We start from the raw sequence: 23,711 nt of genomic DNA on the forward strand, positions 1-23,711 counted from the left end.
GGGGGAGAGAAGGGACACGAGGGCCGCCGGGCCGAGGTGACGAGGGAAATCTCTGACTCCGAGGTGGGACAGGGCGCTTCCGGCGGGCCACGGTCGCTCTCGGCCTGGCGCGGCCCACCTTCCAGGCCCCAGCCCGGCCGTTTAGGGGATTAGGAGAGAGAGTAAACCGCGGCTCGCACTTGCCTCAGAGCGGGTGACCAATAATTGATAATAGTCTTTGCTCGGCGCCGGGCCTTGTCCTACAATTTCGAACAGTGTCTCCGGCAACCACGACGCCATCTTGGGACGCCACCGCCGTCGCTAAGACAACCAGGAAGGGGCGGGGCTTGATTGGGGTCAGGAGGCCAAAGCCCTAGTTTAAACGAATCACGCTTTTGAGCTGGCAGGGGTGTTTCTAACTCGGAGAGATCGTTTCTTCTTCCAAGGGTCACAAGGAACCCTGGTCCGTGAAATTTCCACGTCCAGGTCTTCGGTGACCCGAAGGGGAATTAGTTCCTGCTACCACAGAGGGGAGGGGGTGACCCCGGCGGAGGGATACCAAGCGGAGTCCCACAGTCCCCTTCCTGGTCCCTCGAAGGGATCAGGAGGAGATCTGAGGCCGCTTGGAGAGTTGATCCGAGGCCTGCGGAGGGAGGGGCGATGTGATGGCCCGCGAGTAGGCAGCGGGACCGGTCCCGCGGATGCTCCAGCGAGCAGGGGCCAAGGGGAAAAGTAGTTCCCAGAGGGTGTTGGAACGGGCGGGGAGAGGCGGCGCGGGCGGAGGCGCACGCCGGGCGCGGTGCTGCGGCTCAGCTGATAATTGAAGGGACCCGAGGAGCCGCCGCCGCCGCCGCCGCCGGGGGGGGTGGGGGGAGCGAGTGGAAGTTACTGCCGCGCCACCGAGTCCGGACCGGAGACTTTGGGGCCTAACTAGGTAATTGGGGAGCAGTGCTGAGCGGCTGGGGCAGGCTTGGGGGGAGGGGGCCGTACTGAGGGGTGGGGGATGACGGGGGGGGGAGGAGCTGGAACAGAAAGTCCCAGGAAGCCCGGTTGTGTCATTGCCGCGTTTCGGCCCCCGCTCGGCCTGCTCTTGGCGGTGGCGGCTGGGCCGCGGAAGGACCGGCCCAGGGGTTGACGGGCGAGGCGCTCGAGGAAGACCGCGGTCTGAGGGACCGGGGCCGGCGGGAGCGGGGCGGGGTCGCTAGGTCCCCCCTCCGGCCCCCGGCAATGAGGAGGGACCTTCACGGAATCGGGGTGAGGCATGTGGGTCTTGGGGAACCCAGCGGGGATTGGGGGGGCCGGAAGTGGGCTTTGGAGCTTGGAGGGCGTCTAGGAAGGGAGAAAGTGGGGGGCCGGAAGTGCAGGTGGGGGGTGTGAAGACGGCAAGGGTTCCCCGGAAATGGGACTGGGGGCCCGGAAACCGGGAGAGGGGAGGCTTCGGGCAGGGGACGGCCCGGAAATGGAAACTAGGGTGACAACAGTTGTGGGAAGCGAGGGTCAGAGGAGGGAGAGGCCGGAGTGACTTTAGACCGCAGTAAGGGGTTTCCTGCTGGGGGGACGGTTGGGGGCGGGCGAGCTCGGAGCCGGGGCTGCGCGGGGCAGTTGTTTTAGCCGTGGGAAGTTAGGGCTGAGGAAGGGTGACGACGTGAGGGTTGGTGGCGGGCATGGAAAAGGCCGAGAAACTTGGCTGAGAGGAAGGGAGCAATATCCGTAGAGATTGATGTGACTGGGAGTGGGTGGGTGGGTGGGGAGGTTAACTAGGGCTTGGGGAGGGAGGTGGGCCAATTGTCACCTCAGTCGCATTACATTCATAGAGACTCAGGCGATTAATTTATATATGGATTACATAAAACCTGTTATGATGTCTGCCCCCTCCTCATTCCTGCCCCGAAGTGAGCGGGGCGCTAGTACAGAGACAAGCAGGGGGAGTCGGAGTAACGAGGGCTGCGAATGCCTGACCCTATGGTTCCCCCCCCGGGGGGGGGCTCTTCATTCCTCAGAAACGCTGGACTCGCTAGAAGGGAGAATATCTTATATGTAAAGCTCGTGCAAATTGGGAGGGTGGTAACTTACACCTTTGAGCTCCCGTGGTGAGGGGAGGAAGGGGCAGCTTCCAAACCCTCAGGACGGGCTTGTTTCGAATAATGCCGTTTTACTGTGGGGGAGATTGAGCTGGAGCGTCGCGCCTGGCGATGGGGATGGTTGAACCGCTTCGTAACTGAATTGGGCGAGGGACGGTGTGGACGTGTGCGTGGTGGTGGGCTGCTGACTGCGCTTGGATGTCTGACTGTCCTCCTGCCGCCTCCCGTACTAGTCGGCTCTCCCTATCTTTCCTGGGCTGCCAAATCACCCGATCTCCAGGCTTTCCTCCGTTTTGTAGGCCCTTTAATGTGTGTTTAACTTTTATTCCTCTCGAGAGTCTCATTAGATATTTTTGGCATTTCATTTAAAGACCTGGCAAGTTGAGGCTTAGAATCTCGTTTAAAAACAAGACAAAAATACGTGATAGAAAGTTGAAAGAGCTATTGAGTGGGGTAAAAAACGGACGCTGGGAACAAAGGTCCTAGTTGTGTTAGGAAAAAAAAAAAAAAAGGCAGGAGGCCTGTGTGTGAGGCCTTGTGTGTGTGTCGCATCTACTGGATGTGGGGACAGTTAGAGTGAGGAGTGGAGTTACCATAGGTTTAGAGACAATAAATTGTAGGGAGTTTTATACCATGCAAAGACTTCAGTATTAAATGTTGGAGTAAACATCAATATTAAGTTTTGAAATAAACACAATTTCTTTCTTTCTTTTTGGTACTAAGAATTGAACTCAGGGGCACTTGACCACTAACCCAAATCCCAGCCCTGTTTTGGGTTTTACTTCCAGATAGGGTCTCACTGAGTTGCTTAGCGCCTTGCCATTGCTGAAGTTGGCTTTGAACTCATAATCCTTCTGTTTCAGCCTCCTGAGCTGCTGGTATTACAGGCATGCGCCACCGTGCCTGGCTGAAACACAATTTCTTATTGACTCCTTGTGCCCTGTTTAGCCCCACCAATACAGAACTGGTGTGGGTTTCTAATTTTGTGCGATTCGAGTTTCTACATTTCATTTACTTTAAGCTTAAGAGAACATTAACATGGTTGGGCTTGTGGGCTTTGTATATGTCTGCTTTTCCATGAAAGTACCAATATTCAAAAGAATTGTAAACTGTAATTAAGATTTATCATTGTTTCCATCTGCTTCCCCTTTTCTCAGGAATGGGTAGGTTTTAAGTCCACTCAGCTGACATTTACTATTTAATTTGTGTCTGTGATCAGGTATTTTTTTTGAGTTTTTTTTTTTTCCCAATTATCCAAAAGTTTGAGAACTCTTCTGGTATTTAGAGTTCCACAAGGTACTATAGTAAAATATTTTTAAAATGACTGGGATGCTAGACTAGGGTAAAAATCAGTACTTTCACCTAGCAAAGTAAATTTTGAGTATTGTTTATTTTTCCACTTTAACTTTTAAGATTACTATATTTATGTTATTTAGATGAGGTTTTCTGATCCTATTTTAAGAACCTTATCCTAGCAAAGAAGACACATCTATGCCTTGGAAATTCATACATTGCCAGTGTGACCTTGAACTAATCACTTCCCTATCTGCTATCCATTTATTTTATCTATAAAATGGGGGTGGATAATTACTCTTTTACCTTACTGGGTGGTTTTGAGACCCAACAATGGCTGTGAAAAAAAGCCATAGTGTTAAATAAGTACTAGATATTGTCAGTTTTACAAAGTTGCATTAACTATTTTGAGGTAATTAAAAAAAAAAGGTGCAGTTTCTCAACATGGTGTGGTCATCATCTATAAGGTAGTTTGAAGATATGAAATATAGCACTTTATAGGTAGAAATTGCTGCTTAATTGGTAGTGGTAGTGGGCACAAATTTTATGTTAAATTAATTTTTAAAGATTTTTGCATCAATATGCCAGAAACTTTTTCACATGTCCTACTGAATAAGCTTGTTAATCATATTTAGAAAAACTTCAGAGGAATTTTATTATTGACCACATTTATACCTGTTCTGGTTTGTGGTTGCAATGAAATTGACTTTCTAATGTCAGAGATCCCAGTAAAAAGAAAAAAGTTTCTGACTCTTGGTCTCTGTTGACTTTACATACTATAGTGGGAACTACCCCACCACCCCCCAAGTTGAGTGAGGTCTTTCTGAGCAAATGTGATACCAATTGCTTCTTTAATTTTCCCTGTTTGCCCAGGTAATTTGATGGACTTGAGTCAAAACAGCAACCTACTTGTTGCTTTTCTTTTTCACTCAAGTTGATTCTTGGCTATTGCTGACCTAACATGCACTGTTCCTCATCTAATCAAAGCAAATGCCTACTACATAGTAACCTAGTAGCCATAGAATGTAAAGAACAACTTCATACCTTCAGCTAGGATCCTCAAACTTCTACCCTATGAGTTTTTTCTTTGTAATTCTCGGATTATAGTTCTGCATTTTTTTAAATGTTCTTTTTGTTTCTCCAAATGGATTATAGGCTTCCTGAGGGCAAGAGTTATCTCACATCACTGTGATATATACGAAGATGCACTCATAACCCTGACTGAAAAATAATGTCCATTTCATTCCCAGACCAGACCAGTATGTTAGCCTTGTCCTGCCAAACGTGTAGTCTTATGCTTGGAAGAATTCTCTGTCCCAACAGATTCTTCAGAATGCTTTCTGAGGTTTGATCAGTGATGGTGACTTGTTTACGTGACCCTAATATGTTGTGTGAATGCTTGAGTAGATGTTAATTGTCACCTACATGTTTCAGTATTAAGCCAGTGGATTATTCTGTGCCTCTTTTTCTATAGGCCAAGCTGCAGTTAACAGGGTCAAGCCTGAAAGGAGTCCAGGCCAGATAAGATGGAAGAATAAGGATCTGGTGGATATTACTCAATAAGTATAATTGTAGTTGTTGTATAATCTTGCTGCTTGTAGTTTTGGTTTTTTTGTTTTTTTTTTTTTTTTTTGCTACTGGGAATTAAATCCAGGTGTGCTTTACCATTTACTGAGCTGCATCTTCAGCCCTTTTTATTTTTATTTTTAGATTAGGTCTTGCCAAGTTGCCTAGGCTGGTGTCAAACTTGTGAGGTTCCTGCCTCAGTCTTCCAAGTTGCTGGGGGTTTTAGGAAGTATCTTTAAGGCTCTGACACCATTAGATTAATCCATTGTGGATTAATAACTTCTCATTAATGAGAGGTGTTAGAAATTTGGGATTATGGGCAAATTGCTGAAATTGGAGGCATCTGCCACCAGCTCAGTCTCTTGATTTTTAAGTAAAATTTAATTTGGTTAATGTTTCGTATTTTAAAAAGTGTGGTTCTTTGATTAAATCTAATACCTTATTGATAGTTTCAGATTATTGGTTGAGATTTCCAGTAATACCACCTTCTATGGTATTTTAAACTGGATTGGTCAGAAGGAAAAGGAATTTATTATTCAGGCGTATTTGCTTTCTTTTGACTGTGTAGAAGCTTGGTAAATTCCATGGTTATACTGACTGAAAAAGTCATAGCCTACAATGGAAAAGCTGCCCACTGCTCTTGTTTTTGGTAGTGAACAGCATTGTTCAAGTGAGTATCCTATTTGAAGAGAAAAGTTTCCAATTCTATGATCTTTCTGTCTTTGTGATCTTGGGCAAATAATTTAAACTTCTGTGTGTTCCAAGTGCATAATCTGAAAAATTTCGCTATACCTCCCACTTAAAGTTAATTGTTATTTATATGCTAGTTATTATATTTAGGAGATTAGGCTACACAGGTGAATTAAAATACAAGGCCCTTCTTAGAACATACCTTTAACATATACATATAATTCATATGTATGTAATTTTACCTGAAAATACTTAATTATATAATAATATTTCTTAGTCAATTATAAATTATTTGAAATCAGTATTCCCGCATTTTTGCCTTAGTATCTTACTGAACCATAACAGATTTTTAAAGTGTTCGTTGAAAATAAGCCTTTTGAGAAAAAAGAAGGTACTATCAAAGAAGTGTTTTGAAATGATTTTGTATTGTCTTTTGTTTGTTTTGATCTACATTCAGCATCATTGTTAATGCCAAAATGATTTTTTTTTTTTTTTTTTTCCTTTTTGGTAGGACTGGGATTGAACCCAAGGGCACTCTACTGCTGAGCTATGTCCCTCAGCTCTTTTTATTTTATTTTGAGACAGGGTCTCAGTAAGTTGCCAAGGGTGGCCTTGAACTTGGAATCCTTCTGCCTCAGCTTCTCTAGTTGCTGAGATTACAAGAATTTGCCACTGTGCCCAGCCAGTTTTTGGAAGTTTTTGATCAACTGAGTATGTTTTAGGGACTGCAAGTTCTTTTAAATAATACACTTAAAAAAAAAAAAAAAATCAGCAATGGTTTTGACAGTCTGAAAAATGGTCCATGGAGTGGATGTAGCTTAGTAGTAAGTAGAGTGCCATGGGTTCAATCCCCAGTACTGTAGACATACACGAACCAGAATAAGGCATTTCATGTTATTCTTTAATTGCCTGTTACTTGCATTTAAAAGTTGATCTTTAAAAAAAAATTATTTTTGAGACAGGGTTTCATGCTATTGCTCCAGCTGGTCTCTTACAGGTGTGCTCAGGCAGTCCTTCTGACTTAGCCTCCTGAGTAACTTGGACTGCTACCACCTTTGTTACCATGCTGGGCTTTAATATTTGATCATTTGAGGACCTAAATATTGCTTTGGTATAATGCTAAATGATTAGTGTTTCCAGCTAGTTTGTAATCATTTTTTTTTTTAATTTATTTTTCAGTGTTAGGTGGACACAATGTCTTTATTTTATATTTATGTGGTGCTGAGAATTGAACCCAGTGCCTTGCGCGTGCTAGGCGAGCACTCTGCCACTGAGCTACAACCCCAGCCCCACAACCTTGCTGTTTTGCTGAGGCTGGCTTTGAACCTGGGATCCTCCTGTCTCAGCTTTCCAAGCTGCTGGGAGTACAGGTTTGCACCACCACTCCTGGCTAGTTTATTCTTTAGTTTATTCCCATTGTTTTTTTTTTTTTTTTGTAGAGAGAATGTGTTTCTCTCTATAAATAAGGTGTTATTACCCATACATGTTTTTTGAAGACTATTTATAAGCTAAAGTGTCAATCAATGTCTTCAATACATAAAGTTACAGCATTTTAATGTACATTTTAATAACTTGTTGGCTGTCATAACCAGTGAGTTCTAGCCTGACTTTAAGACTCTTTCTCATTCTATCCGTGGGCAGCACTCTGAATAAATAGATTCACCTTGTGTTATCTTCTTAAGGTCAGATTAACTCAACTTGAAGTCTTTATGCTGGTAAATATATGTGGAAACCTGAAGTGAGTTTTTATGGAAGACCGACTAAAGTTCACCATTGACTTGTGATTTAAGCTACTTTGTGTCCTTAGCAGGTTCAGGGAGATCATATGGAGTGCTTCCCTCTTTGTTTTTTTCCCCTCAAAGACCAAATTCTCTTGTAAATAGCAAATATGTAAAAATGCTATTAACTTCTGTGGCTCCAGTATCTTGTTAATTTCTTTTCCACTCTTGGATATAGTGAGACTGAACTGTAGTTCATCTCTGAAAACAAACCGAAACTTTTCAGCATTCTTGCCCTTGCTTTTATTGTGTCTACCTGAATTTTGATATTCTTCCTTATATGGTACCTCTTATAGCTACATATCCATGCTTAACTTTCTTCTGATAGCTCCCAAAGGTTTTTTACTCTGTATTCTCTAGTCCCTCTCAAATAACATTTTACTTACAGCTTTTATGGTCTTTCTTACATAATCAGTTATTTATACTACTTAATTAGATCTTTGCTTTTTTTTTTTTTTTTTTTTTTGGTAGTGGGAATGAACTCCGGGGCACTTTACTGCTAAGCTGTATCCCCAATTCTTTTTATTTATTTTGAACAGTGTCTTTCTAAGATACTGAGGCTGGCCTCACAAATATGATCCTGTTACCTCAGCCTCCCAAGTTGCGTGTGTGTCACCATGCTTGGCTAGATCATCTTTTGGCTCTCTCTCTTTTTTTTTTTTGTAATGGAGATTGAACCCAAGGGGTACTTTACCACTGAGCTGTATTCCCAACCCTTTTATCTTATTAAATTTTGGAACAGGGTCTCCTTAAGTTGCTTAGGGCCTCAATAAATTGCTGAGGCTGGCCTTGAATTTGAGATCCTTCTGTCCCAGCCTACCAAGTGGCTGGGATTACAAGCACATCCCACTGCACTGGGCTAATCTTTGGCTTCTTGAGGGTAGAAATCTATTATGCCCAAAGGGTCTGGCACAAGGCTTCCAATATAAACATTACATGGTGTCAGGGACAAGAGTTTGTTTTGCTGTATCAAAGTTATTATGTTGCGAGATAATTTTATCATTATTTGTTAAAATTTACTGTTAACTTGCTTATTTTTATTTTTTCAGGGCTTGGTACTTAAGTGTAGGATATAAATTTTTCAAAAGTAGGCCCATTAAAATTAACTACTTTGAAGGAGTTGGTAAGGCATTAGAATATTTTATAACTTGGTCACAGTAAATTTAGTGTCTGGGATAATATTTATTAGTAGATGATGGTTTATTTATTAGTATGTATTTATCAAGTGCTTAATTTTTACTAAAACTGTGCTAGAGAAATACAAAAGATACTTAAAGCCTGGTGCAGTGGTTAATGCCTGTAATCCCAGTGGCTCTGGCAGGAGGCTTGATGATTCAAAGCCAGCCTCAGCAATTTAGCAAGGCCCTAAGCAAAAGGGCCTTAGGATGTACCTCAGTGGTTGAGTGGCCCTGGATTCAATCACCGGTAACCGCCCCCCCCCAAAAAAAAAACAAAATAAACAAACAAAAAAAGGACTTAAGACTTAGTTCTTGGCTTAAGCATGGGGCTGGCATATCTGTAATCCTAGCTACTCTGGAGGCTGAAGCAGGAGAATAGCAAATTTGAGCCCAGCCTCAACAATTTAGGGAGATCTGTCTCAAAAAATAAAAGCTAGTGGTGTAACTCAGGGGAGAGGTCCCCTGTAAAAACAAATCCTTGTCCTCTTAGTTCTGTTGTTTCATATAGTTGATACATAACTTACTTGATCATTAGCTGTCTATATCTGTTATGTGGGGTTGGGAATGTAGTTGAGTGTCAGTGAATTTGCTTGTTAGCATGGATGAAGCCCCTGGGTTCAGTCTGGAGCACCAAAAAATCAACAAAAACACCCTCCAAAATACCAAATAAAAAAGCCCCTAAGTTTTATATGACATTTAATATTATGCATAGTTATTAAATACAAAATTAAGTTTTATTAAGTGGGCTGTCTGAAGTATGTAAATTTACATCTGGGTAGAAGTTATTGAGGAAGACTTGCAGAGAGGAGTTACTTGAACTGGCTCTGATAGTTTTTAAATAGATACAGAAAGAAAGGAGAGCTTAAAGAAGGTGTATTGTGGCCAGGATCCAGGTAAGGTTAATGAGGCCTTTGGAGTATGGGATCAGTATTTATGAAGTAACAGCAATTCGGGTTGGCATTATTGAGGTTCTTACAGATAAAGAAATTGGATTATTTTCTTTTTGTAGTACTGGGATTTTGGGGTTCTTTAAAATTGAGAGTACTATTTAGACCTGATACATGATTTTTTGAGATGCTCACTTAGTAATTTGTCAGTATTACAAAGGAGAAATGTTTGCTTAGCATAATGTAATGAAGAAATTGTATTTAAGGGGCTGGGGTTGTACCTCAGTGGTAGAGCGCTTGCCTAGCACATGTGAGGCACTGGATTTGACCCTCAGAAGTGCATTAAAAAAATAAAACAAAGGCTTTGTGTCCATTTACCACTAATAATAAAAAAAGAAATAAGGAATTTAAAAAAGAAATGATGTTTAAGATGAGTGAAGTGTGGTTCAAAAATCTGTGTGTGTGTTTGTGTGTGTGTGTATCTGCATCTGCTCGGTGCTGGGAATCAAACCTAGAGCCTTGTGCATGCTAGGCAAGTGCTTTACTGCTTAGCTACTTTTCTAGTCTGAACATTTATATACTTTTTAAAAGTGCATATTAATGTTTAATGTTCCTAGTTTCATCCAGTTAATTTTTTTTGGGGGGGGGTAATGGAGGATTAAACCTAGGTATACTTTACCACTGAGCTGTAGGCTTAGAATTTGTGATCTTCCTGATGCAGCCTCCAAATTGCTGAGAATTACAGGCATGTGCCACTACACCTGATACCCTTTTACTTTTATAAAAATATGTGGAGCATAGTGATTCAAACTTGTAATCAAGTCCTAGCAGCTTGGGAGGATGAGCCAGGAGTATTGCAAGTTTGAAGCCAGCTGCAGCAACTTACTGAGACCCTGTCTCAAAAAAATAAAAAGGTCTGGGGATGTGACTCAGTGGCTAAGTGCCCCTAGGTTCAGTCTCTGGTAACAACAACAATAAAGTGTGTATGACAGGATTTTATAATTGAGGTTAGATCATGGCTAACAGAAAACTAAAGAAAACAATTTAGCTTTCTTTTAACAGCTTTTATATCTAGCATATTCTTGTAGATTTTGCTGTTTGTGTTTTAAATTAATTTGATTCTTTATGTGGAAATAGCAGAGATGCTAGCTGTTAGGTATAATTTTGAGTCATTAAATTATACTATTTGTGGAATCAGAAGGTTGTATAGTCCAACATTTATGGGGTTGTGTGGACTTTAGAATTGGAACTAGAGTGAAGTCTATTTTATTGCTACAACAGGCAAAAGGGATCTATTTCTCTGCAAAGCAGACATATTAGCTTTATGTGTTTCCTTTGCAAAGCATTTGTTTTCATTTCCTACCCACCTAGGGAAAGCAGCTTAGTCTCAGGAGGGAATTCCACCTTGATCCTTTCTCCTTCCATCCCAGATCCAAATGTAGTTTTTGCCTTTCTCTGAATAGATAGGAAAAATTAATCTGAATTTTGAGAAAATTTAAGTTTCAACTTTGTGATCAAACGCTAATCATTTTTCAGTTGTAATTTTGATATCAGAATTCTTTTTAGAAAATTAGAGTGTTAACTATAGAGTTTATCTCCCTGCTTTTTAAAATGTTTGGCATTTCAGTTGCTGCTGATGAGGTAAGACTTAGAATTTCAGCCTTTGGTGTGTACTGTAAGATAATCTACTCCTGCCTCTTCTAACCATCTAGTGTTACCTTTCAGCTGCCTGTACATTAGGCTGGGACATTTTTTTCCCCCAGGCATTTTCTCTTCACACAAACTAAGGATTGAAAGGAATTAACGAAGAGACAATAGTCCATCATTTCTTATCTTCTTTGTGGCACTGTTTTAATTGATAAATCTCTTAAATTATCTAAGCAATTGGTAAACTCAGGTTTGCTTGAGTAGAATTTTTTTCTATAGGATGTACCTTACTTAATTCAAGTGTTTACTTAAATTCAGCCATGTGTATTAATATAATTTATTCTTTGTAACTAAAAAGTTGAGATGACTTGATTAACTTGAGAGTTTACTATATTAAAAAGCTTAGAACTTTTTCATGATGCCTCTGCTAAGTTTACATAAGTTTTTAATGTGAGTAAAAATTTTGGAAGTTTTTCATTTTATTATTATTCTTTCTTTCTGGTGCTGGGAATTGAACCCAGGCCTTGTGCATACTGGGCAAGTGTTCTATCACTGAGCTTCATCCCCAATCTTCTGTATTCCCCCTCCCCCCCACTACTGGCGATTGAATCCAGGGGTGCTCTACCACCGAACTACACCCCCAACCCCTTTTTAATTTTTATATATTTATTTTGCAGTACTGAAAATTGAACCCAGGAGTATTTTACTGATGATCTACATTCCCAGCCCTTTTTATTTTGAGAGAGGGTCTTGAAAAGTTGCCTAGTCTGACCTCAAATTTGCATTCCTTCTTCCTCAGACTCCAGAGTTGCCTGGATTACAGGCAGGGATGCGCCACCATACCCGGCTTATTTTCTTTTAAGTCTAAAAAGGTTTGAGAAGAGGGATATCTCAATACCATCTTAGAGTTGAGTGGTAGAGTTTTAAGGTGGAGAAGAGATCATTGAGAGTATTGATTTGGGTTGTAGTTTACTAATTGATTGTTCTTAAGCTAGTAACATAATTTATAATTTATAGAAAAACATGCTTCTCGAGGGGTTTTCTGCATTTTTATGAGAAAAGTGAGGTCCTTAATACAGAGCTCACAGTTAAGTGATCAAATAGTAGTATTTTATGTTAGATCCTAAACATAGTTTAATAATAGCTTTTTTGAACAATTTTTTTTTTAGTTATAGATGGATACAGTATCTATTTTTTATTGAACCCAGTGCCTCACATGTGTGAGGCAGGTGCTCTACCACTGAGCCCCAGCCCCTAATAATAGCTTTTATTCTTTTAAATGATGCCTTATTTGCATAGATGATGTAAAGTTGTAAAAAATTTATAATCAACAGGGTGTGTGAGTTTATTATTTTTAAGGTATAATTTAGGTATTCAGAATTTTTTGGTGGGGGGGGTGTACTGGGAATTGAACTCAGGGATACACGACCACAGAGCCACATCCCCAGCCCTATTTTTTTTGTATTTTATTTAGAGATGGTCTCACTGAGTTGCGTAGTGCCTCACTGTTGCTAAGGCTGGCTTTAAACCTGGGATGATCCTCCTGTCTCAGTCTCCTGAGCTGCTGATATTACAGGTGTGTGCCGCCCCAGTAGCAACTAAAAAAGTAAAAGAAAAAAAGAACCTGAAGTAGATTAATGTTAAGTGCTTAAGAAAAGTTTTTTGGGGGGCCAGTTTCTAAATTTGATCCAGGTTCAAATGTTTTTTTCACTGCTAATTATAGTATCTTATATTAAAATGTCAAGTAAGTTCAATGTGAGCAGTGTTATTATATTGTTATTTTTTCAATGTCTTTATTATGATAAAATAGACTTAAAAATCTTATAAGAAGTATCCCATATTTCCTTTCCCTTGGTTTTAGTTTTTTTTTTTAAGATGAGAAATTTATTAATGTAAAGTTTATAATTTATTTTTTCCTTAAGAAATGTTAATCTGTTGAAAAAAAATCAGTAGAGTGAATGCTTTTTTTTTTTTTTAAATATGGCTCTTTAACAGTTGTCATATACTTCTTGTCTTACAGTATTCTGAATGTATGGTAATATTTTGTTCTTTGTCCTTGGTCATTATTGCTGAATGTTGATTTGTTATACCAAACCTTAAAACTCTTCACTGGCGATTGAACATTCCAAAATGGCCTGCTTTTTCTTGACTTTGCTTTGTATAGTGAGTATACCCTCTCTTATTTGTTGGTAGGTTTAAGTATTTTTAGACCCTCTGTGTTGCACCTTATTCCCATTTTTTTTAAATAAATAAATTAATTAATTTTGACTAGGTACATATGATAGCAGAATGCACTTTGATTCATTGTATACAATTATTGTACATTATGTAGCATTGCACCATATGTGTCGTTATACATGTACCTAGAGTAATGATGTAATCTCATTCTTTTTTTTATTATTAGTTATTTTATTATGATCAATTGTAAGTCTCATCCATTTTAAAAAAATTTATTCTAATTTGTTATACATGACAACAGAATGCATTTCAAATCATAGTACACATATAGAACACAGTTTTTCATAATTGTACACAAAGTAGAGTCACAACATTCGTGCCTTTATACATGTATTTAGATAATGATGTCTGTCACATGTTGAATTGCAAAAGTGCTTGGTACCTTCAGAGTGAAGGTTTTCATGATGTGGCTAAGAGAGTGATGATGATTTTGATAGCTCAAATGTTTTTGTATTTTGATACCAGGGAATGAACCCAGGGGCACTTAGCCACTGAGCCATATCCCCAGCCCTTGTATTTTTTTTTTTATTTTTTTTTTGAGATAGAGTCTAAGTAAGTGGCTTAGTGTCTTGTTAAGTTTCTGAGGCTGGCTTTGACTTTATGATCCTCCTGCCTCATCCTCCTGTGCTGCTCCGGTGCTCAAAGGTAGTTTTAAAAGTACATTGGTTCTCGGTCCTTTTCTTGAGGGTATCAGTAGGCTTTATTGTTTATTTTTGATACTGAGGATTGAACCCAGGGGCATTTACAACCAAGGTACATCTCCAGCCCTTTATTTATTTGTTTTTTAATTTTGAGACAGGGTCTTGCTAAATTGTTTAGGGTCTCACTAAATTACTGAGGCTGGCCTCAAACTTGTGATCCTCCAGCATCAGCCTCCTGAGTGGCTGGGATTATAGATGTATGTCTCTGACCTGGCTCCTTTGGTAGTGGGTATTAAACCCACGGATTTGTTGCCACTGAGTTACATTCCCAAGCCCTTTTAATTTTGAGATAGGGTCTTGCTAAGTAGATCAGGGACTAATTGCTGAGCCTGGCCTAGAACTTCCTGTTTTTATTGTCATCCCCCCCACCCCCCACTTTTCTTGTGAATTTAGGTGTGAACCACCATACCTTTTTTTAAGAAAATTTTTAAAGATGCTTTAAAACTCTTGTTTCTGAAAAATTAAATTTTAAGAGATTTCAGAGAAGAGAATAAAATTAAGTGAGGCCCTTATCTATAACAAGTGAGGACCTACCAAGTGCCAGCTATACATTATTGTTTATATCCTTTGGTCCTTAACACAAACACCCCCTTCCACCCTCTGTCTCTACCACTTAGCTGCATCCCAGGTCTTTATTTGAGAACAGGGTCTTGTTTAGTTGCCCAGGCTGGTTTTAATCTTGCAATTCTTTTGTCTCAGCCCCCTAGTTGCTGGAATTATAGGAGTGCTCCACTGGTTTGGTTGAAAGCCAAGTATTTAAAGTCGTTCTCCTCAGCTTTTGCATTAAGTTGGGAAATGTTCTCACATATCTGAGGGATTTGTATGTGTGTTTGTAGCAATTCATTGGGAAGAATCTGAAGGCTCCTTGAGGCTTACAAGGTCCTATATGGTCTTGGCTCTTGTTCACCTCTCTGACATTTTCTTGTACTTTTCTGGGCTTTGTGGTATTCTTGCTGCCTGGAATGTCTTTGGGATTTTACATGTCTCATGTAAGGTTTTAGCTCAGATGTTACCCTTCAAAGGGCATTTACTTGGTGACCTTGTGGATAATAATTTATCTGAAGAAATGTTTTCACTTACAGGTAATAGAAAACTTACAGGGCTTTAAACAGATCAGTTTATTTTTCTTCATACAACAAGGTTCACCTGTATAGTGGCAAAGACCAGGCTCCTTGTGTATTACTTTGCCCTACCTAGCAGTGATTCTCATGGTCACTAACTGACTCTCATGGCATGAAGTCATGGTGTTCACTACATTTGAAACAGGAACGGAAGAAAATATTTTTTTCTAATCCAGAAAGCAAAATTATTTCTAGAGATGACTAGTATACCTTCCCAAGTGAGTCTTCCTGCTGAGAAGGAGATCATACCTTAAAATTGAAAAAGTAATGGTGTTCTGTACAAAGATAGGTTTAGACCTCTGGTTCTTAAATTTTTTTGATATGCAGTCTCTATCATCAGTGTATGGATGTATATATGTATGTAATAGAAATAAATTTTATAAGCAATGCTGAATCATTTATGCATGCTACCTACCATTTTAATATGTATTTCATTGGAAAGTTCTGGGGGGGGGGTACCAGTGATTGAACTAAGGGGTGCTTAACCACTGAGAAACATCCCTAACCCTTTTAATTTTTTATTTTTTTAAATCAATTTATTTTTTTGGTACTGGGGATTGAAGTCAGGGACACTCAAACACTGAGCCAAATCCCCATCCCTATTTTGTATTTTATCTAGAGACAGACAGTGACTCACTGAGTTGCTTAGCTGGCTTTGCTTGCCATCCTCCTATCTCAGTGTCCCAAGCCGCTGCGATTACAGGCTTGTGCCACCAAGCCCGGCCCCTTTTTATTTTTTATTTTGAAAATGGGTCTCACTGAGTTGTTTAAGGCCTCATTAAGTTGCTGAGGCTGGCTTTGAACTTGAGATCTCCTGCCTCAGCCTCCCAAGCTTCTGGGATTACAGGCCTGTGCCACTGAACCCAGCTGGTTAGAACTTTTTTTTTTTTTTTTTTTTTTTTGACTAATGGCACTTTATTGGTCTGAAAATAGTGCTTTGGCCTTCAAAGCTAAGATAAAAAGCAGGAGAAGCTGTCTTCCCCAGACTCAATACCAATAGACTTTCTTGTGTTTCCAGGTCTCCTGGATCCCCATTGCTTCCATCACCTCTTCCTCCAGTGTCTTCAGACGAGGCACATAAGTTCTTTCCATAGCATCTTCCACTGATATGTCTTTGGGGCCATCAAACCATGTTTCATCAGCTCTGGGAAATTGAGGTTTGGGGATAATTCTTTCTGATCTTGTGGAGACTCGTACTGGTTCTCCTGCCTCATTAAATCTCCACTCAATCTCAGTGGGTTTCCTGTCCACAGGATCCACAAGTTTGACCTGGGAGTGGAGCAAAGGGGCTTCACTAGGGATCATGGTTCCCGGAGAATCCTTTGTCTTGCCAGTGTAGCAGAAATGTGTGTTCAGCCCCTCCAGGACTACCCAATTCCGCTACCTGATAACTTGAACTACATTGCCCTGCTTCCCTGCATTCTTGCCTTCCAGGATCTGCACCTTGTCCCCACAGAACAGATGCCAGTCTTCATCAGAGATGGGTTCCACACCCACGGGGCGCCGCCTGGTTTGTGGGGGGTGTTCTTCCTCTTGATTGCCAGGGAACCTGGGTGGCTCATCCCATAGGGGTAATGAGGGGGCAGAATGACCTTGGATGCCAAGGCCAGCAATACAGAGAGACGCATCGCTAGGAGCTTTGAGAATTCTCCTCGCCAGTGAAGACTCAGAAACTTTGCTTGTTAGCTCTGCCTCCCAATGAGCCCAGGAATTGCAACACCTCTGGGCTAAACGGCAGTCACTTCCCTTTGCATTGCACTGTTGAGCCTCCACTGGTCACCTCTGCACATGGGTCCTCAGCCTTGCTCGTCCCAGCCTCTTGGCCTTTTTCGAACATTTTTAAGTCCAGGAGTTTTTAACCTTTTTTGTAGTGTGGACCCTGAACAGTCAGCTTGTTGGTACCTCAAAATAATTTTTTTTTTCTTTTTGTATTAGGGATTGAATCCAGGGGTGCTTAACTACTAAGCCACATCCTCAGCCCTTTTTAAATTTTTCAAAATTTAGAGTTAGGGTCTCACTAAGTTAGGGTTAGGGCTTTGCTAGGATGCTGAGGCTAGTTGTGATCCTCCTGCTTCAGCCTCCTGAGTCACTGGGATTACAGGTGTGCTACCATGCTTGGTGGCAAAATGTATATATATATATTTATATTTTGTCGTGCCTGGAGATTGAATTCCAGGGCTTTGTGCATGCGAGGCACTCTACCAACTGAGCTATATCCTCAGCCCCTAAAAATAATATTTTTAAACTCAAAAAATAAGACTCAATAAATCAAATGTATCAAAATGTTGATACCTAGCTCCCGAACTTTTAAGCTTGTTTTAATACAGTAAGTAATGTGTTTATTAGAACATTCAGTAACATGGTCTAGCAGATATTCAAAGTAATGAACAGCATAAATGATATTTCAGGGTATCTGCAACACTTGTAATGTGCTATGATGATATCCATGCCTTCTCTTGGAAAGTTAAAGGTACCAGCAATAATGCTGTGGTTCGTTGCCTGTTAATACTAGAAAAAAATGTTAAATTTCAATTAGAGGTTATTGAAATTATGTCTTAAGATTTAATTTTTTTTTTTTTTTCCCAGTTGTGGGGATTGAATTCGAGCACTTGACCACTGAACCATATACCTAGGACTATTTTTTATTTTATTTAGAGACAGGGTCTCAAATGAGTTGCTTAGTGCCTCGCTGTTGCTAAGGCTGGGTTTGAATTCAATATCCTGCCGCCTTGGCCTCCCAAGCAGCTTGAATTACAGGTGTGCTCCACCAAGTTTTAAATTTTTTTTTTTTTTTTTTTAATTTTTGTACTGGGGATTGAATCCAGATGTATTTTACCACTAAGCATATCTCCAGCCATTTTCATTTCTTCTTTATTTTCGGTAGTAGGGACTGAACCCAGGGATGCTTTACCATTGAGCTATATCCCTAGCCCTCTTTGAGACAAATTCTCGCTAAGTTCCTGAGGGAAGCCTTGAACTTCTGATCCTCCTGCCTCAGCCTCCCCCATTGTGAATATAGCATGTGCCAACATGATCTGCCTCTTTTAATTTAGTATATCTCAAATCGTTTGTAAAGCAAGAGCCTTGGGATTTCTTAGTACAGGAAGAATGAAAAAATTACTTCCAATAAGAAAGATATTATGAGGACATTCTAAATCTCTCTAGTTTATATTTTGTACCCCTCTCCTTTTTAACTTCAAGACCATCTACTTTGCTTTCGTTGAGCATTCTTTCCTTTTTAAAGGCAGTTGACTTGAAACTTTATTAATGAAAATGCTAAAACAATCGCTTGCTATCATGAATTGGAATTTTGTTTCAACTTGGGTGATTAACCACCCTTAGCCTTCATACTCAGAATTGAACCCAGGGGCACTCTTTATTGAGCTACATCCCTAGCCCTTTTTATTTTGAGCCAGGGTCTTGCTACATTGCCCAACCTGTGCTTGAATTTGTGACCCTTCTGCCTCAGTTTCCTGATTTGCATTCTGGAATTACAAGTGTGTGCCAGTATACCCAGCTCTTCATTTTTCTAACACATCAATGCCTTTTGCACAGTTTGACTGCAAATTTTTGCTGATTGGATGGAGATATATACACATATACACACACACACACACACACACACACACACGTACACACACACGTACACATGTAGTTTCTGGGTTTAGTGAATCTTAGAAGAACTTCTTTTGAAATAGATAAATGGCATTATTCATGTTGGATTTAATTAGTTTTAGAAAAATAAAGTTATACTGCTTAGGTACTTACAATTACAACATCAGTTATATTGTAGAATATAACAGTGAATTTTTTGTAAATACTTCTGTTTTTCAGTTTATATTTACTCCCAGTGTGAGAAACAAAATGACTTGACTTTCTAACCAGTATAAAGACTGAAGGTGAGAAGGCGAAGGGGTAAAAGGCTAGATGGTTTACTTAGTTTCCTAAACTTCGGAAGGGATGGGGTTTTAGAGTTTTCTGGGGGATATGGCTGCAGGATATGGGAAAGGGAGGGAGAAAACACAGGTAAACGAAGGTGGACTTGTGCAGATAAAGCCTTTCAGGTAGCCAGCCGCTCACAAAAGAATAGGTGATAGGTTGTGCTTTGCTCACAGAAGAATAGGTGATAGAGTGTGCTTTAAGTCTGTTCTGAGCAAGGCCAGTGACCTTTAGCATTCTTTCTTGTGATGTGAGATGATCTTACTTGGTTTGATGAGATTCTTGGAATTCATGATAGTTGGGTTCTACTGTTGAACTGCTTTTAGTGTTGGATATGGGAAATATTAGAGACATCCCCCACCCCCACACTTTGGGAAGAGGGTGACAGGTGGCCAGAGACCTTCTGTGTCCTTCAGTTCAAAGCACTCAGAAATGCCTTGACAAGGTATCATATTTTGGGGTGAGGTTTTCAGAATCTCAACACAAGCGTCATTACTTTATTAAAATAGAGAATAGAAAGATGTACAGGTTATTAAGGACATCAGCTTATTAGTTTAGAAACTGCATTGACAAATGTACTTTAATATATTTTTGGCGGGGACAACATCTTTGTATGTGGTGCTGAGGATCGAACCCAGGCCGCACGCATGCCAGGCGAGCGCGCTACCGCTTGAGCCACATCCCCAACCCCCCAAAGTTCTTTTAAACCTTGCATGCCTCCTACCAAAGGCTCTCTTTCAGCTCATTCTGTGTGTGTGTGTGTGTGTGCGCGTGTGTGTGTGTGTGCGCGCGCGCGCGTAATGCAAGGGATTGAACCCAAGGCCTCTCATAAGCTAGGCAGATGCTGTACTGCTAAGCTATACACATAACCCCTAGCCCTTTTTTTTGGTGACCCCAAACTGCCCACCCCAGAGAAATGTCATTGTCTAATATTTTAAATTTTTGAAAGTGTGATAATAACTCTTCTACCACTCCTTCCAATTTGTTTTAGCTGGTTTTCTTTTCTTTGGAGGTGAGAAATGATTGACATAGACATTTCATGGCTGTGGTGGGTGTTTAGTTCTTTATTTTCTGCTTTATGGGTTTTTGTCTTTTTGTCAACAAGTTCTTAATATCTTACCCAGGTCGTTTTTTCTAATTCCTAGACTCGAGCTTCTTCCTACTCAGCCTTTAGAGTTGGGGGTTCTGCAGGTGTTGCACCATCAAACCTGACTTTACTGGTTTCTTAATATTTTTATTTTAAAAACAATGGGAACAAAGGATACTAAACTAGTGTTTTATGATACTGATTTATTAACATTAATATTGGGCAGTGCTTTTAGACATGAATATTATTTTCAGATACTGTTATGTGTTATAACCTAAAAATGTTCATTATTTTTAATAAATGACTAGATACAGCATTCTGATAATGGAAGGTTATAAACTGCATTTTATTCCATTAAAGGTAAGTTTGTAAGAAAATTGACCTCAGAGTCAGGAGACAAGAGTTCTAATGTAACTTTAAGCTTAGCTACTTCAGTTTAGTTGACTTGCCTTTGAGCTTTTCTTCTATTAAATGAGTAATGCTTGTTCTTAATATATTTCTGATGTTGCTAAGGTTAAAGAGAGTGACATATCAGAAATCTTTGTACACTGACTTAAGAGTTTTGTCTTTGTTGGGGAAATACTGAGACCATAAATGAGTTTGATTTACAATATTATCCATCTCACTTGGGAGTAAAAAAAAAAAAAAGAGTAAAAAAAAAAAAAGAACTTTAAAGTTCAAACATTAATTGGACACTGGATTAGCTAGAATTATTACTTGAGATTGATTATGTCTAGTGAAAATTTAAGAATGGAATCTGGCAGCTAGGCTTTGGGAACAATTAACTAGAATCAGAAATTCAGATACCTATTTGTCTCTGTGTATCTGCTTCCTCTCTCTCTCTGAAGACTGCTTTCTAATGTGACTATCTTAAATATTGCCATTCTAAGGCCATACTTTGTGTTTTACAACTATACCATTTGTTGATTCATTTGTTATAGGTCATTTGTTCAATTATTTTTATTAAAATTTTTTTTGTTAGTTGGAGATGGACAGTATTCCTTTATTTTATTTGTTTATTTTTATGTGGTGCTAAGGATGGAACCAATGCCTCAGAGGTGCTAGGCAAACGCTCTGCCACTGCCCTCATTTGTTCAGTTCTGACCCTAGTTAATTTATGGTGAATGTTGTGAATATTTAGAATGTCTTCATGTAATATGTGGCAACTTCCCTGGCAGTTTAGTATTCAGTGAGTAGTAGGTAGAGAGAGGCTGATGAAACATGGGAATAAAAGTATCTACTTGAAGGTAGCATCTAATGAAATGTTGAAGTTTGAAAAATTTGATGAAGCTCTTTTTTTTTTTTTTTTGTACCAGGGATTGAACCCAGAAGTGCTTTACCCCTGAGCTATGTCCCCAACCCTTTATGTTTTATTTTGAGACAGGGTCTTGCTAAATTGCTTAAGGCCTCCTTAAATTGCTGAGGCAGAAGTCACTGAGATTACAGGTATGCACCACCATGCCCAGCTTGAATGGAGCTGTTTAGAGTGGTAATATGCAGAAACATTGAGAATTTTAAGGCAGGTGGAATTTGTAAAACTACAGAGAATTATCAGTGTCCTTTACTTTTTAATCTCTTGTTATATTAGTTATTTAATACTAGTTATTAAGAGAAGTGTTTGAAAATCCACCCTGGATTTGTATATCTTTAAAAGAAAAACACTTTGCAGCCTTGTATATAAAATTATTTGTAAATTAAAAGTTGCTGTCTTCCTTTCTGGGTGTGGTGGTGGCATGCCTATAATCCCAGCAACTTGGACAGCTGAGGCAGGATGATCACAAGTTTGAGGCCACCCTCAGAGACTTAGACCCAATCTCAAAATTAAGGAAAGAAAGAAAAAAAAGGAAGACAAGACTAAGAATGTAGTCCAATGATAGAATACCCCAGGTTCAGTCTCCAGTACTGCCTTGCCTACATACAAAAAATTTGCTATTTTGCTGAATTAAATATTTTTATCATTATGAGAGTATCCATTTTATCACCTGCCCCACCCTTTAAAAAAAATAAAAGATTTTTTTTTTTTATTTTTTTTTTTTATTTTTAATTTTGAGACATGGTCTCATTAAGTTGCTTTGTGCCTGGCTGTGTTGCTGAGACTGGCCTCAAACTTGCCATCCTCCTGCCTCAGCCTTCCAAATTGCTGGAATTAGAGGCATGTGCAACCATACCTTAATTGATCTTTTTAATAAGGGCATGATTTTAGTCTTTGCGGACCTGTTTTAGAAACTAAGCAGGACTGGGACTAAGTGGGGCTCATATAGAGTTCTTGCCTAGTGTCTGCAAGGCCTTGAGTTCAATCTCCAGCCCTGTAGGGAGAAAAGAAATTAAAATATTTCGTCTAACAAAATAATGTACCTTCCCTGCTTATAGAAAATATACTTAGCCTACCAACTTTTTCTTGAGTTTAAGATATTGTTATCATTTTACTTTTACCAGTTAAAAAAAAAAAATCCCCTGCTAGATATTCTTCTATAGTGTTAATGTTCATTTGTATTTATATTTGCTACTTTATTTTTTGTCCTATCTCAACTATCCAGGGTCCCTTTTCTTCTGGTGGAAAAGACACTAATTTTAATCTGCCAGAGACTTGTTCATAAAAGGTAATTTTACCTGGTGTAGGATTCTTTATGTATCTTTTTTTTAAAAAACATTTATTTGTTTATTTATTTATTTATAGTTGTAGTTGGACACAATACCTTTATTTTGTTTATTTTTATGTGGTGCCGAGGATCGAACCCAGGACCTTGCACATGCCAACCCAGCCCTATTGACATGTGTCTTTACTATGCTGAACAAAATTAGAAATCACTTGTCTTCTGGTTTTCTTCACTGCTTTTGAGAAATCAGGTGTGTGTCAAAAAATAGTGACCCCCACCCACCTTAATATTCTTTTCTGTTTTGGGTGTTTTGTGTTTGTGTTATGATGTTTCTAAATATGAATGTCTTTTATTTATCCTGTTTGGGTTCATTTGGACCATTCAAATCTGTGAATTTGTATCTCAGCTACTGTAATATTTAGATATGCCTTTGCCATGTTTTCATTTTTCTGATATTAGTTCATTCTGTTTTTGTGTTGTATTTTACCCAAAATATAGCTGCCTACTAAGGTCAGTTTTTTAAAATTTCTTTATTTAATTGTGTGGAATTGTGGATTGAACCCATCACCTCATGTAAGTACTCTACCACCGAGCTATACCTCCAGCCCTGAGCTTTATTTATCATATTAGAAGTTCTGTTTGGTTCTTTTTCAAATCAGTGTAACTTTTAATGATTTTTTTATTTCTTTTGGGATTTCAGATTTGTCCTTTATATTCTTATATGTCTGTGATACTGTATGTCTGTGGTACTGATGATTGGACCTAGGCCATAGATATGCTCGTTAAGTAAGATTAGGCAAGCATTGTATCCCCAAACTACATATTCAGCCCTTTTTATTTTGAAATAGGGTCTCATTGAGTTGCTGAGGCTGACTTTGAACTTATTTTTTTGCGGTGCTGGGGATTGAACTCAGGGCTTTGTGCATGCG

At 39.5% G+C, this 23,711-nt stretch overlaps 2 protein-coding genes and 1 pseudogene across 19 annotated transcripts in view; 1 reads left to right on the forward strand and 2 right to left on the reverse strand.

Annotated features, from left to right (window-relative positions):
• Fbxo36 (F-box protein 36) overlaps positions 1 to 279 on the reverse strand; it is an 82,255-nt gene extending 81,976 nt beyond the window's left edge. The window contains exon 1 of the mRNA XM_076866421.1: positions 184 to 279. Within this exon, the coding sequence (XP_076722536.1) occupies positions 184 to 279 (96 nt within the window). The remainder of the gene's footprint in view (positions 1 to 183) is intronic.
• Positions 280 to 420: 141 nt separating this feature from the next.
• Trip12 (thyroid hormone receptor interactor 12) overlaps positions 421 to 23,711 on the forward strand; it is a 147,956-nt gene continuing 124,665 nt past the window's right edge. For 14 of the 18 annotated variants that reach the window (XM_076866226.2, XM_076866233.2, XM_076866232.2 and 11 more), the window contains exon 1: positions 558 to 913. The gene's annotated coding sequence lies outside the window, so the exon portion shown is untranslated. Of the gene's footprint in view, positions 443 to 557; positions 914 to 1,052; positions 1,234 to 1,432; positions 1,514 to 12,615; positions 12,676 to 23,711 lie in introns of those variants that run through there. The other 4 variants (XM_076866231.2, XM_076866227.2, XM_076866228.2 and 1 more) reach the window with 4 other exon arrangements.
• On the reverse strand, positions 16,147 to 16,856 carry LOC143407436 (large ribosomal subunit protein uL24m pseudogene; annotated as a pseudogene).

The sequence above is a fragment of the Callospermophilus lateralis genome, chromosome 9 (genome assembly GCF_048772815.1).
Source record: "Callospermophilus lateralis isolate mCalLat2 chromosome 9, mCalLat2.hap1, whole genome shotgun sequence".
In the NCBI taxonomy this organism is placed as follows: Eukaryota; Metazoa; Chordata; class Mammalia; order Rodentia; family Sciuridae; genus Callospermophilus; species Callospermophilus lateralis.